The sequence below is a fragment of the Schistocerca cancellata genome, chromosome 3 (genome assembly GCF_023864275.1).
Source record: "Schistocerca cancellata isolate TAMUIC-IGC-003103 chromosome 3, iqSchCanc2.1, whole genome shotgun sequence".
NCBI lineage: Eukaryota > Metazoa > Arthropoda > Insecta > Orthoptera > Acrididae > Schistocerca > Schistocerca cancellata.
The window spans coordinates 20506117-20522297 of NC_064628.1; the positions used below are offsets into that span (position 1 = coordinate 20506117).

The 16181-nt window shown below is 38.4% G+C and overlaps 1 protein-coding gene across 1 annotated transcript in view; it reads left to right on the forward strand.

The window, feature by feature from the left end:
• LOC126176811 (regulator of MON1-CCZ1 complex) overlaps nucleotides 1–16181 on the forward strand; it is a 92276-nt gene that overhangs the window by 39354 nt on the left and 36741 nt on the right. The window contains exons 8-11 of the mRNA XM_049923994.1: nucleotides 7467–7531; nucleotides 10593–10698; nucleotides 10825–10947; nucleotides 12304–12457. Of these exons, the coding sequence (XP_049779951.1) occupies nucleotides 7467–7531; nucleotides 10593–10698; nucleotides 10825–10947; nucleotides 12304–12457 (448 nt within the window). The remainder of the gene's footprint in view (nucleotides 1–7466; nucleotides 7532–10592; nucleotides 10699–10824; nucleotides 10948–12303; nucleotides 12458–16181) is intronic.

Here is a 16181-nt window from a genome sequence, read left to right on the forward strand (position 1 = left end):
TGAAACCGTACTGTGAGCAGCAACACCAGTGCATGATGGGTGTGGCGACTGGATGGGTGTAAGGAGGAGGCTGGGGTGGGGAGGAGGAGGGATATTATGATGGGGGGTGGTGGACAGTGAAGTGCTGCAGTTTACATGGAGGGCAGGAGAGAAGATGGGGAGGGGGGTAAGTAGCAGAAAGGAGAGAAATAAAATGAAATTAGAAGACTGGGTGTGGCAGTGAAATAATGGCTGTGTAGTGTTGGAATGGGAACAGGGAGGGGGCTGGATGGGTGAGGACAGTGACTAACGAAGGGTGAGGCCAGGAGGGTTACGGGAACGTAGTATGTATTGCAGGGAAGTTCCCACCTGCGCAATTCAGAAAAGCTGGTGTTGGTGGGAAGGATCCGTAAGGCATAGGCTGTTAAGCAGTCATTGAGATGAGGGATATCATGTTTGGCTGCATGTTCAGCAACAGGATGGTCCATTTGTTTTTTGGCCACAGTTTGTCGGTGGCCATTCAGCTGGACAGGCAGCTTGTTGGTTGTCATGCCTACATAGAATGCAGCACAGTGGTTGCAGATTAGCTTGTAAATCACATGACTGGTTTCACAGGTAGCCCTGCCTTTGATGGGATAGGTGATGTTAGTGACCGGACAGGAGTAGGTGGTGGTAGGAGGATGTATGGGACAGGTCTTGCATCTAGGTCTATTTCAGGGGTATGAGCCATGAGTAAGGGATTGGGAGCAGGGGTTGTGTAAGGATGGATGATGGATGAGTATATTGTGTAGATTCAGTGGATGGTGGAGTACCTCTGTAGGAGGGGTGGGAAGGATAGTGGGCAGGACATTTCTCATTTCAGGGCATGACGAGAGGTAATCAAAACCCTGGCGGAGAATGTAATTCAGTTGCTCCAGTCCCAGATGACACTGAATTATGAGGGAAATGCTCCACTGTGGCCGGACTGTGGGACTTGGGGAGGTGGTGGGAGACTGGAAAGATAAGGCATGGGAGATTTGTGTTTGTACAAGGTTGGGAGGATAATTACGGTCAGTGAAGGCTTCAACAAGACCCTCAGTATATTTTGAGAGGGACTGCTTGTCACTGCAGATGTGACAACCATGGACGGCTAGGCTTCATGGAAGGGACTTCTTGGTATGGAATGGGTGGCAGCTGTTGAAGTGGGTTAGTAGGTTTGATGTGGACGGAGGTACTGATGTAGCAATCTCTGAGGCGGAGGTCGACATCTAGGAAGGAGGCTTGTTGGTTTGAGTAGGACCGGGTGAAGCAAATGGGGGAGAAGTTGTTGAGGTTTTGGAAGAATGAGGATAGGGTGTCCTCACCTTCAATCCAGACTGCAAAGATTTCCTTCTCCAATATTGTTACATTCCATCCTGGATTTTCCGTTGTTTGATTTTTGTGTAAATAATATTTCGTGAATACAATGAAATTAAGTTCTTAGCGATGTCTCTGAAATTCTTCCGCCATTTGCAATCCTCAGCAACAAGAGTTGCCAAGTGGATAAGAGAATCATAGAGAAGTCCATTACCACATCTTACTTATCCTGAAGGAGCTACTCCATTTAACCTTACCAGAAGATCAAAACTTTTTACCTTGTTAGTACCTATCTGTTTTTGTACAACATGTAGAAATCATATTCTTCAGGTGCAGACAACAAACAAAATTGTGTCATCTTGCTAATCCTTAAAATATTACCCAAGAAATGTTACATTAAAAGTGAACAATAAGTATGCAAAAAAGTAGCTCATTGCTTGTGTTGATGGCCTTCCATCTTACGATCATTTTATGTAGTAGTCAGATCATAAAAAGATCTGCACGTGGTTGAGGATCTCTTCTACTCAGTGTCTTTTGAATTTACATCATCTCTTGTCAGTGCAGATACAACTGTGTTGGTCAGTCAGGCCATACAGGTTCCAAATGTTGTAGACAACACCAGCGACACATTTGTCATTTTAGCAAGGTGAGTGGTAGAGGCTACCTGCCAGGCAACCATAGTTCATTTTTGAGTGTCACATGCTCACTTTGTTGCCTGTTTTGTAGTTAGTTGCTGTGTCTTGTGAAGCATGGCTGTCTGGTAGCCTGGCAGCACTGCCCTCCCCCTCCCCCCACCAACGAAATCTGCAAATCATGAAGTAATTTTAATTGGAATATAAGTTATGTTATATTGCTTTTAGCTGTTACTGTTTTATATTATTATTGCAGTTTTGGCATTTGTGCCATTTCCAAGCATAAGATTTTTGACATACAATTTGTCATCAACCTGTATGCCAAAAATCTTTTGCTTCAAAATGGCACAAATGCTGAAATTGCAGTAGTGAAATAAAACAATAAACTCATTTAAAACTTCCAGGCTATTAGACCGTGGTCGATGTATAACACTTTCTTCTAACATTTCTTCTCCGACTGCGGGAGACATCTTCAGAGGTAAAATGGAGAACTGCTACCATAACTCAAATGAGTGCCGAATATATAGGTAATATATAGGTAATAACCACAGTATATCATGTGACATGGATTATGAGATTGTCTCTGGAAATGCTAACATGTTCAATTCAAAGTGATCAATCGTCATTCTTACGTTGCAAAGTTGACATCCAAATTTTATCTGATTCAACACCTTCATCTTTTCTATTAAAATTATTATGGTGTTTATAAATTTAAGTAGCCTCTCTGTACATATGTGTATGATAATGCGATATTTTCAATATGATACTCATCTCAGTGAATTTTATTTCATGATCCCCCCTCTCTGTAGTAAAGATGTTCCACTATGGATGATTCATCTGTACGTCCCAGGTGCAATTCCTCTTGTGTTCAGCGAGACGAGTTAGCATTCCTTTTTGTGGTATCAATATAAACCAGTCCACAACTATAAAGAATTTTATATACACCTGGTGTAGCCACAGGATATTGTATGTCTTTTGACGATCTTAAACATTCCTTTGTCTTCCTGGAGGGTCTGAATGTAGTTTCCACACTGTACTTACTCAACACTATCCCAATGTGATTTGTAATTATACTGATGAATGGAAGGAAAACTTTCCCTTTGGACAGCCATCTTTCCTCATCGGTCTTGATTCTCTCTCTAGAGTGAAATGCTCTGTCTGTCTTCTTGTTAGAATAACCATTCTTCTTAAATGTTGACTGTAGATGTTCAGGCTCATCTTTTAAGTAAGTTGGTTCACAAATTTTATGCACCAAATTACCAAGTTTTTAATCATACCTCTTTTTTGACTGATGTGGTCCTTATGCAGGCAACAGTCACTAAGTGTGGCTTTTCTGTATACTCTATGGGTCAATGTCCAGCCCCTCACTTGGTAACAAACACATCCAAGAAATTCAGCTGGCCTCTTTTCAGTCTCCATAGTAAATTTTATTTTGGGATTGCTACTGTTGAGATGTATCAGGATGACATCCAGTTCCTCTGCACCATGTGTCCATACTACGAAAGTATCATCGACATGGCTGTCTGCAATGCCTGTTGTTGAAAGTTCTCCATAAACATATTGGCAACAGCCAGATTAAGAGGACAAGCCCATAGGCAACCCATCAATCTATTCATAAAAATCATTATTGTTTCAAAAATAGGCTGTGGTGTGGCAGTATCTGAATAAGTCCACAATATCTGCTGGAAAAGTATCATCTGTACATGAGATAGCTTTGTTTACTGGATTCATGGTAAATAACAACACGGCATCAAAACTAACAAGGCTATCACCTTTTTCCCACATGCATTTCTTTTAATTTGTCTATGAAATGAATTTTTAATATTACTATCAGTTCCACAACGTAAAGTTGCAGTAGTGAGGCAAGGTGTCTAGCTAATTGATGAATGGGAGACCCTACAGCCCTCACAGTAGGTTTCTTAGGAATCTGTGGCTTGTGCACTTTGGGTAATCCACAGAGCCTAGGCAGGAACACCTTTGTTTTGCAGAGTAGAAGTTATCGTCAGAGGAGAGTGAAGAAGCTTTCACCATTCAATTAATGATTTTTAAAATCTTTGCAGTTGGATCCTTCTGAATTTTTTTGTAATTAGTGGAATCCAAAATATTATTAATCTTTCCATGATAGTCCTCACTCCTCGTCAGGACCGTGGAATTACCATTGTCTGCGGTAAGAAAGATAATGTTTTTATCTGCATTGATATCCCTCAGTGCTCTCCTTTGTGCTTGTGACACATTACTGTTAGATGACTTACATGTACATAACTTTCTAGTTGTTTCCACCCTAATTACATCAGCCAATTGCTGTGGAAGCTGATGGATCCCTGCCTCAATATTTGCTATAATATCTTCCGTGGATACTTTTAAAGGCATCATAGCAAAATTATTTCTTTTGGTTGAACAGAAATTTCAGCTTCAGTCAAATTTTTACCAGACAGATTAATAACAGTTCAAGAATTATCCTCAATTGAAGCTACTGACATTTTCTTCTGTAGACTAGCGAACTTCTTCTTCTGCGTATTAATTGATGTCGCTGCTGTAATTTTCATAGTCCTGAATGTTAGACCATCAACTGTATTCCAGTCACAACATGCGTAGCATTACTAATAATGTCAACCTTGCAATTTAAGAATGACAGTCCATTACTTTTAATTGAGAATGTTGGCCTTATCAGTGGTAATGTCATAGCTGACATCACATGATAGATTGTGCTGCCATCTACACTGCCTATATATTTGGCACTCCATCAAGTTTTGGTTGCAGTTCACCATTCTATCTCTGAAGATGTCTCCTGCAGTCAGAGACGAAACTTTAGGAGAAAGTTTTATACATCAAGCACAGCCTAATAGCCTGAAGTTTTAAATGATGACAGTACCAGCTGGGAAAGCTTACCGTATTTACTCGAATCTAAGCCGCACCTGAAAAATGAGACTCGAAATAAAGGAAAAAAAGATTTCCCGAATCTAAGCCGCACCTGAAATTTGAGACTCGAAATTCAAGGGGAGAGAAAAGTTTTAGGCCGCACCTCCAAATCGAAACAAAGTTGGTCCATTGTAATATGAGACACAATTTAGGTTGAATGAATGACGATACAGCTACAGTAGTTTGGTTCAAGTCATAAGCCTAGCAGTTAAGCTTTAGCAAGTAGCCATTGCTATGCGTCAGGCGCTCCGTCTCTATTTATACGGGTACCCTTCCTTTTTCACGTGCTTCGTCTGGTTTGAATCGATTGCTTATTTTGCTTTGATCTGATAAGTGCCGTTTACTCTGTTATAGGTGTTTACGTCACTCTAAGCTGAAAATGCATCACTGTACTGTGTCATGCATTGTTTGTCGCATTCTGATAGTGCGTGTTTGCGGCCTGTCGCCGCTCGCGGCATGGCTTGCTTTTGTGCGCGCTACCGCCGCTTACAACTAAAAAGAGGCGAATGGTCTCATTAGCGAAGCAATGTCAAGAGACTGCTATTTGTTGTTACTTACACTGCTGCTATCTTTGAGAATGATCAACAAGAACCAAATAATAGGCTGCGTATGATAGAACATCTTCTGAACGAGAGTTAGCCGAAAATTTTTCTCCGTTTGAAAATCTTTGCGGCCGCTTCTTTAGTACATCAAATTCTGCACAGAAATTAGAGTCATCTTAGATTTAAAAATCTAGTCAGTTGCCGTGCTTCATTTCTGACTGTATCACTATTAGGGATAAGAATAATACGAATACAAACATTACACGATAAGTATATTCTTCCGCGTTTGCTGTTGTCTCACTCTAGTTTCGTAGTTTATTAGGCAGACAGGATTTAATTGAGATAGCAACAAACACGGAAGAATACGTGGCAAAATGTTTATATTCGTATTATTCTTATGGTGAATACTGCTTGTGATTCACATTTCATCAGGTTACTATCAGCAACATCTCTTCTCACAGGTAGGAAAAAATTCAGAACGTAGAGTTGGCCATATTGGAAAACATCCCAAACAGTCTTGCGAGTCGGATTTTCGTAGTACATTGAAATTCTACTACATTTGAAGATGAACAATACGGAATTTGTATTTACTTCCTTGGATAATGTATGAAAATGCAGTGATCGAAACTCGGGGCGGAGAAAAAAAAATCTCGTCTTCCACCTTTTTTTTTAAATTTATTTACTGATGCAGAGGTTTTGGCGCCAGTATTTATCTTTGTGCCTACAAAGTATGCCTGTGTAGCGCTACATATATTCGACGGCAGAAGTTAGTTGTGGCGACACCTACCAACATTTTTCAGAACTTCCGCTTGGTTTGCACTCGATTGTAAGCCGCAGGCGGTTTTTTGGATTACAAAAACCGGAAAAAAAGTGCGGCTTAGATTCGAGTAAATACGGTACATTTTATGATAAAACAATAATAGCTAAAAGCAATGTGACTTTTTTTTAAATTATGGAAGCTATGGACCCCTATTTAAAAAAGTAATTAATGGTCATAATTAGAAAAATCAGCAATTGATGAGTGTTCTTTCATGAATAAACATAAAGTTATGTTTGATAACATAAAAATCTTGCCTGACGTGTTGGCATATGGGAATCTCTCATTAAAAAGGCAGTATAGGTCAGGAGGTACAGCTATAGCTTGTGCTGGGACAGGAGCTATAATTTTAAGGGTGCATGGAGTTGGGCGCTTGACATTGGAGATTACAGAGAAATTCATTGAGTTGAGCTGTTTATGTTCCAGTAAGTGCTATTAGTACAAGAGATACTACCGTCTCTGGCAACATGTTGTCACAGTGACGTAGGTTGACTTGCTTCTCTTCATTCTCACAGCAGATCGACCTGAGTGACTTGCCTAACTCTGTTTTTCAACCTTCTCCAACCAGTCCCTTTTTCCTCCCAAAAGGTGGAAGATAGGGTTACTATTTTCTACATTTAAATGTTCCTGTTAGCAGCACTAGGAATTGTACCTCATGAAGTTTTGCCCAGGCATTCTGTATCTTCATAATTTTATCATTGTTTAAATTTTACAATAGCAGCAACAGAAAAATCTCTTAGAGTGTGTGGAGTGGTAAAGACTTGAATAAACAACAGTGGCTTATATTTATATGCTTTTAATGTTCACCTTATTTTTCTATTTGTGCAGTATTGAGAAACTTCTACTTGAAAATAATAGTGAATACTATTCATCAATTAGAGGTAATGATCAACAGAAATGTATAGAAGATAGGAAAACATTAATAGTGGCTATGTGTGGTAGCGCAAATGTATTTGTGGTAACACAAATGAAGGATTAGTGTGAAAGCTAAGCTGACTTTTTTACATGCAACTTTTTTTAAATACCATATCTACTTTGTGAATAGTGACATATTATCATCTATGCATATTACATTCCACCCTGGAAAATCCAGGATAGATTGTAAATGTATAATGAAATATTGTTATATTCCACCCTATAATTTAGATTAATGCTTCCACCTAAAGGTAGTTATTAAACATTTTGGTATGTGCTCAATTTGAATGTTCCAGTCTTGTTATAAATTTTTCTTAACTTTGTCTATACTCTCCTAACTGGATTTTGTTTCAGCCAAATATTGTAATTGATGCCAAAATAGGGTGTCTATGGTAAGTGAAATTAAACACATTTTTTAACTGTTTCATTTTTATGTTGAGGACTGATGAAATAGCTCACATTTTCTGATAAAATCCAGTCTAAAAACCATGTTTTCATGAACTGCATGTGTCACCATCGTGAAATGTTTTCAATGTAACCTAATCACTACATCAGAACATTCCACCAATTCCTCCGTCACTTACGTGTGTGCTCAATTTGTCCTTTCCTGTGAAATTCCTCACAGTGTGAAGTGAACATAAAATCTTGATAAAATTTTCTTAGGTGATAAGCCGAGTGGTGGCATCATCTTGTTGCAAAATTTCAGAGAGTTTCATACCCATCTTTGCCTGAAGATGGTGGGTACAAAACTCATTGAAACATTGTGAGAAGATGACGTGCCCCTCAGCTGATCACCTGAGAAGATCTTATCATTAGAATATGCCGAGAAAGCTGCAATCACAGGTAAAATTTAAAATTGCTCACTGACTCATATTTGTAAACCTCTCTTAGTTGATTGTAAAATTATGCTGCTACCGTGACTCATCTATCCAGAAAAAAATCACTTGTCAGCTCTCATCAAATGTGGTGGTTATTTGGATTAAGGTTGCCATTACATACACTCATCACCAGCAGTACAAAATAATATGCACATAGCATTCATTCCTAGTATTTTATACTGAGGACTGTGGTCAGAATAGTGCCTGCACTGCAAAGTTGTTAGTACACATCATAACTTGATTTGTGGATGGCATGTCAAAGAAATAATAATTTACAAAAATCAAGCATCATTGGGAAAAGCGGAAAGGGAAGAGACACAGTTGGCTCACTGTAGAAGAGTCTGGGTACAAAAGTTCATTAACTGTAACTGTTGTGTAGAGTGGAAGAATCATGCCAGAAGCACTCTGTGGACTGCAGCTATATCGCTTGCCACTGTGTCATTGCTAAATGGGGTGTGAACTAGAGATGGGCAAAACTGTTCTTTTCAGAGATTGGATCAGAACTGTTCACTCCCTGAAATGAATTAGCTCTTTTTCATGACTCACCACTCATTTACAATATAAAATAAATGGAAGGCACATTGCCCTTTAAACTTGGTTTATTCCAGTACTATACCTGTATTTTGATCTTATTTGATCGTATTTTGAAGTAACACAGATAATGAGTAAGAATTTTGTATTGTTTATTGAAATTTCCACGATATGACAAAGTTTTTGATTATTGATTTATTTTGCACTATCGTGGTTTTTTGGGTGATCGGAAAATGTTGTAACTTGAGATTTACATTAACAATATATTTGGCTATAACGTATCAAAATTTCATTAACCTCATACAAATACATCGCAAGCCATATATTTTTAAAGTGAACGTTTCCTTTCGAAGACGCCTAAAATCGCAAAATCCGTACCAGAATAAGAAAAAAAATTATAAATTTGACTGTAAAACGAAAGTGCTGCATATAGCCTTACGCAGAATAAAACAAGGAAAATATTGGTGTATCACATTTTGCGATACGTTTATCGGTTCGCTCGTAATTAAAGCGTAAATTCGAGTGTCTATAATAAAAATCCTATAGTAAGAGGAGTCATCAGGAACCTAATCTAATCAGTTTAAACAAATAAAAATAAAATAAAAACAATTGATGTATACATAACATAATAATGTAATATACATAGCGGCATTACTACGAAGAACAATATCCAGTGGGGACGAACTCCGATGCAGAGGCGCTGAGTCGAGCAGGTCGAGCCGCGAGCTGTATTACTGCGTGAGCTGAGACCGCAGAGACCACAGTGACACCTGAGTCGCTTTGCTCGACGCTCTGGCTAGAGTCGAGACGGTGGGGCGAGCGTTGAGCGGGCGAGTTCCGAGGGAGGGGGTAGCGGTGAACTCACCCGCTCCGAGACAAATAGTTCGTTCCCTCGCGAGCGGGTTTTTGCAAGTAGTTCCTATGTTATCCGCTAGGTGGCTCTCTGTCCTGTTGCTCGCATCAACTGCCCAGAGGGCAGGACGTGCGACTGAAACGATCGCCGACAGAGTGCGATGCGAAGTTACGCTGCGCTAGACACTGCGCGGCAGACGACGCACATGTGAAACACAAAATCCAATGGGGCACTGCACAATGCAGGCAGCCAAGGTAGAAGCAGGGCAGAGGCCGGCGCTGGCTGTGTTGTGTGGCGTGCACTGTGCTGTGACCAGCAGAGGCGCTGCTGATATGCTCCGTCTCTCTCTCTCTCTCTCTCTCTCTCTCTCTCTCTCTCTCTCTCTCTGCCGTGGGAAACGTTTGGAGCTACCGTTCTTTTTTTCTGAATCACTGATTGTTCACTCCTTTGAAAGATTGAACTCTATGAATTAGTTCAAGAGCGGATCCCCCATCTCTAGTGTGAACACACAAGGTATACAGGATGACGAGAGAGGGGGGCGGGGGGGGGGAGAGGTGCTGCATCTTGGTCACCATAATGTGTGGTGAGATGCCTCACCTGGTATGAGCACTCTGTACAAAAGTCAAACATTTTATAATGAGTCCTGGTCCAGCATACAGTTTTAACATTTCAGGAAATTTTGTTTGAATACAATTTGTAGAAGAAACGACATTCCATTTCCAGAGACAGTTATTGACCTATTGTAAGGTATTATTACTTTTTTTTACTCAGTCACTTTTTTTGTTACAATCACAACCAGTTTCAGCCTTCAAAAGCCATTTACAGATTCTATGGGTGCCATTAGATGAATAAGGGTTCATGCATTGTCAAATAAAGGTTGAAACCAGTTATGGTTGTATCACAAATTAAGTGGTTAAGTAAAAAAAATAATACCTTATAGTTTGTAGTTTGGCAGTTTTCAGGCTGAGTTACACATTATTACCATTACAGGGCTATCAGACATTTCCATGTTCTCTTGTTTCCTACCTTTAACAAATATTGTAGACGCTTAGAGATGAACTGGAAAAATTATGATATCACCCCATTCCCCTCCACTAAATGTTTCTAAACACCTTTATCAGCCCTTGTTAATAGTCTACTAGAATTTTAAGACTTAGTGAAATTACATTGACAGCTCAGGGTTTGTTTTAGGTATGTTGAACTTAATCTGGAGCCACTGGTAGAGCTAATACCTGACAGGTGTTTGCTTGTGGATTTCCTCATGCAGCGCAAAGATTCCAAGTCAGTCATCATCCAAGTAGGTGTGTTTTATGTACCTATTTTTTTCTTTTTCTGAGTTATATGCATATTTTAATTTTATTTATTATTCTTGTGCACTGATAGTATCAGGCTGTAACATACTTTATGTATTTTCTCCTCTCAGGTTTTACAAGATATTTTAAAACCCACAGAACAAAACCGTGCTTATCTTGTAGTCATATCAGAGCTATTTGATCACTTGAATGATGTTTACTGGAGTTTTTTGGAAGTCGAAATGCAGAGCCAGGTAAATATATAATCATTAAAAGAAATCTCTCATTAAACTCCACAAACCTTGGTATACTATGTGGTGGAGAGTACTTTTTATTTATTTTTCACTTCTTTCTCTGTTCTACCTACAAATGGAGCACAAGAAAAATGACAATGCCTCTGTACATAATCCAGTATTTTAAGCCCTTATACAATAAAAGCACTAGAGTAATTTTACTGTCTGCCTTGAATGTTGGTATGGACTTTTCTGACACGAGCAGCATATCTCAACATCTGAAGCTTATCTGCCACAGAGGTTGCATATGAAACTCTTGTATGGCCTATACTGTTAAAGTGTGTGAGATGTGTATCATGTTGGACCAACACCTCATTGAGTGTGTACAGTGAAGTACACAATGAGCAGTCACAGTTGTCCAACATGTATCTTTCTGTCTGCAGCAGTGTGTGCATTGTTTTGAAACTTCTTGCAGATTAAAACTGTGTGCCAGACTTGGACTTGAACCTCAAATGTTGCCTTATTCAAGGAATCTCTTACCAATTGAACTACACAGGCATAATTCACAACCCATCCTTAAGGTGTCGGGTTTGAGTCCCTGTCACTACACAGTTTTCATCTACCATGAAGTTTCATAGTGCAGAGTCCACTGCAGACTAAAAAGATTCATTCTGGAGACAATTCCATAGACCACAGTTTAGCTGTTTCTTTGCATATCCTTTCTTCCAAGGTTTGCATGATGGTTTCTGTCAAGTTTGGAATGCTGGAGGGGGTACTGGCAAAAATATAGATTCGAGACCAAGTTGTGTGCAATGCCTGCATAGTTCAGTCTGTAAAAACATTGCACATGAGGACACTAGGTCCTAGTCCTTCACACAGTTTTAACCTGCCAAGAAGTTTCAAAGGTTTGGTTGCCTCACAGGAAAATATAATAGAGATACGAAAAATAACAAATGGCTGGCTGTTGCATAAGGATTCCTAATACATTCCAAAAATTTACTCATAAAATCCAGGAAATAGTTCCAGAACAGAAACAAAATTCTTCACCTTAATTCTTTTGGTCCTAGTGACACTATGAAGGTAAAATTAAAATAACTAATACTCCACCTGAGGCACATAAGCAGTTATTCTTCTTGTAGTCCACGTGCATATGAAATAGAAAGAAACCATAATACCTGATATAATATAGAGTATCCTCTTCCATTCACTTTATAGTGATTTACAGAGTACAGTAGAGAAGATTTAGGCTTTATTATCATTTTTCGTTGCAGCTTTTTTGTGATAATATTCTTGAACATGACTTAATTTTCTAGCCTATATTAATGTAATTTGGAATTGTATGTCACTAAGTCTTGTAACAAAAACTATGTTAACCAGATGGGAACCCCGGCATCAACTGGTCTGAGTGTAAGTTCAGCCAAACCTACTGTCCCTGCAGTACCAAAGGCATCTGTTGTCATAGACCAGGCTGATCTGTACACAAATGTCTTTTCAAAATATGCTGACCACAGTAAGGAAGAAGAGACCAGAGGTATACATTCTGATGTTAATACTTCATTTTTTCCAGAGTTATATATATGTATATGAGGACAAAATATTTTGGAATGCTAGATTTAAATTTAATACACCATGATAGTTTGAATAGTTCATTTTTATCTGGCACTTGTATTAACATTATCGGCAGTAGAAGAGAATTACTCATTAACTATTTGACCTTTCGGAAGCTTAAGTCATGTATGTTGTATGCATTGTTTAATTTTCATTTTTTTCATCTTTGTTTTTCTGATTTCCATTTTTTATGAACTTAGAAGAAACTCTCCATTACAAAAAAAATGTATATATCTATGTTGTGTGTACTTCTTTTCTAGAAGTGTAGAAATACTTTGAAGGACTGGGAAGGAGCGGATACTATTATAAATTAACAAGTGCTAAGTTTGAAATCAAGACAGAAATATGAACTTTTCATTTAGTTCTGTTACCAGCACCTTCAAATGAATGTGAGAATGATGAAGAGATGGGAACAGTTATGATAATTTTGATTTTGATTACATGATTTTCACCTTCAGATATTCAATGGAAGGCATGGAACATATCAAATAAGGCGCAGAGCAAGTGAGCATAAAAACAAAAGGCCAAGTATTGTATTGTTGCTGACAACTAGTGGGAAATGAAGCGTGCAGAAAACTCAGGAAACTAAAGAGTTAAGACACCCATTTGATGTTACAAAATATAATCAACTCTCCAGATTCAAAGGAAGTTAAGAGAATGATGTGGAAAATCGCATAACTATAGTTGCAGCATATTTTTGAAATAAAAACCGTTTACGACGTCAAATGGCAGTCATGGTACTAGCCACATCAAATTACTTATAGAACACTACTCATTCACATGTTTGTTAAAACTTGCCAACTGTATTTATAAGAGATAAACATCTTGTAGCAGAGATAGCTTTTCTGAACTGAAATTATCGTATTCTGAGAAATGCACACACAAAAAATAATGTTTTGTCTGTAGTGTGTGTATATGAAGTAGAAGGACAGGACTGTGTATGGAGTAGTTATTACACATTGTGCATTAGGTGAAACATTTATTGGAATAAAAATACGACATATTCTATGACCATTTAGCAAAGATGATAATCATAGTATCGAATTGTTTTATTGATGGATTCACAGTAGCAGCTTATATTTCTCAATATGTGGGTATTCCTATAGTTTCTATAAATCAAGGAAAATTTAAAACAATAATGACAGCTTAAAAAAATTTATGTTGAATGTAACAAAACTTAACCAATATGAGAACAAAGTTGTCAATATTATTGTAGCATTAAAACATAAAGTTTGAGGACAATCTTCCTCATCTTCATCAGGAACAGCTGACTGGCATCATGGCTGTAAGGGGGATCATGTTTTGTCTACCATGCAGTTGGTGCCTGCTGGAACATGAAATTCTTTGCAGTCTCTCAGTATTGAGAGCCCTCGTCCATGCACTACTAAGATATTGTGCACCATTAAGATTGCTGTCCTGGTTGAATTTGTTGTTGCACATTCTGATTCCTACAGCTGCTTTGGTGACAACTGTCCCAGTATACATCAAATGAATTTGCAATTGTGAAAGAGGACAATCATTAGCTGTAGAATGAAATGACTACAATGAAAATTTGTGCCAGACCTGGATTTCCCACTTATCGCCTGCAGTCGCCTTACCATTCGGCTATCCATACACGACTTACGGCCAGACCCAAACTTCCATATGTTATCAAACATGCGTCTGTGATGTGTACTCGTACATCATTATGTGTGTTCCCAAACAGGTCAGACATTGTACTTGAAAGTCACTTGCCCGGTAGTGACAGATAAATATGATATTGCAGTGCCTGCATTATTCTGATTACAATGCAAAGTTCCTTTGGACATCTATGCATGTCCAAAGGAACTTTGCATCATAGTAACATTTCCAGTAGGTTGATTTATGGAACAAGATTTTATTTCACCAAACATAATTTTATTGTTGTTTGTGAGGCTGTGCTTAGCAACTATTGATTTTTCCCAAAGTTCAGAAACTGTACGATAGACTAACCGGCACAACTACTTCCACATGGATATGGAATATTGAAAAATCCAAGGATCCATAGATCAAAATGTCCTGAATCAAGCCTAGCATGTCTTTTGACTTCTTAAGCACACAGAAAATAGATCTTAGGCATTGTGTGCTCATGACCCTACCTATTTTGCAGTTGGTAGTCCCGAAGGAAGGAAGGAGCACTATAGATGTATCATCTTTAAATTGCTGAGCATCCTTACAACTCCCTTTCTTGGAGAGGATTAACCTTGTACCTCAACCTCAGTAGCCATTCTTTTAGGACCGTGCTTCAGTTTTTATGTCAAAATCAGGAAAAGATGTACTTATGCGTACTATTCAGCCCAGAATAGTATTTTCACATGCTGCTTGATTAAATCATCAGAGAGACCATAAATATTACAATGTACAGCAATAGCTTTTACTGAGGTTGTGACTAAAATCTCTTTGGTTACATGGACATGGGTTGTCAAAATTGAGAGTCTATTGAGAAATTTCTGGAGCAGTTAATGTTTGAGAGGGTGCCACAGCATACCAGAGACCAGAGACTCTGGCAGCATGATGGCAGTCAGTTGTTCCCAAGTAAGTTGGTTATCCCAATCTGTGAAGATGCATTGCCCAAAAACTTGAAATAGGGGAAATAATTCATGTACTCACAAACTTTCGTACAGTCTCAGGAGGGAGTACTATAGAAACATAGTAAAAATCAAGACCTTTGTTGGTCAGGAAGTGGTGGGCTAATTTGGAGGTAACTTTTTTAATGTTTTTCTTGAATAACTTGTTAATCATGGAACATAGCAAAAACATATAACAGCACAAAATTAAACTACATTAAACTTAGTACAAAAAGGTCCTAATCATTTTTAATGACTAATAATTTGTGGAATGTAGGGGATTGTATGTTTTGTAAAAGTCCAACAAAGGCCTTTTGGCCGAAAGCTTACTTGCTGACAGTCTTTTGTTATTCCTATCTGCAGCTCAGCATCTCCACCATATGGTGAGTAGCAACTGTTGTTTTCATAATATTGAAATTATTAAAAACAGTGTTTTAATATATAAAATAAATTTTTGCTATTGAATGAAGTGGGTTAAGGACAGATATTAAATTTGTGTACCACATCTAAGTGCAATAGAGCTGTATTAAGGGATAAATTGTGTTCATGTGGTGTAATAGGTTGAAGGGAGGAGGGGGGGGGGGGGGGATAGTGAAGGTCAGTGGAATGTTGTCATGCACTTTCCTACTTTCCTACTTTGTGGGACTGTAAACTCATGACAGAGCAGGCTGCTTCCCACTCTCTCTACCCCATATGTCACAAGAAACATGTTATACCAACAGCTCCGTTACACGTCTTACAAATCAATGGCTATGCAGTGTGCAGGCACACCTAAAGATGTGTAGTTTCAACAAAATGTGTCAATAGAATATGGATATGAATTACTAATAATACTAATTCAAGAAATAAGTATGGGACAGAATGTATGCAAATCTGTGCACTCTGTTCTATACTTGTAGTGGGGAAACTGATTCTTAGTCATTCTGTATGCTTATTGAGTGAGTACTTATGTGCTGTTATTGAATGAGTTCATATAAACAGTGGCTGAGAAGTGTTTAATTTGTAAGTGTCATGTTAACAGTGACCTATTTAATGTTAATGAAACAGGGACTGGATTGATAA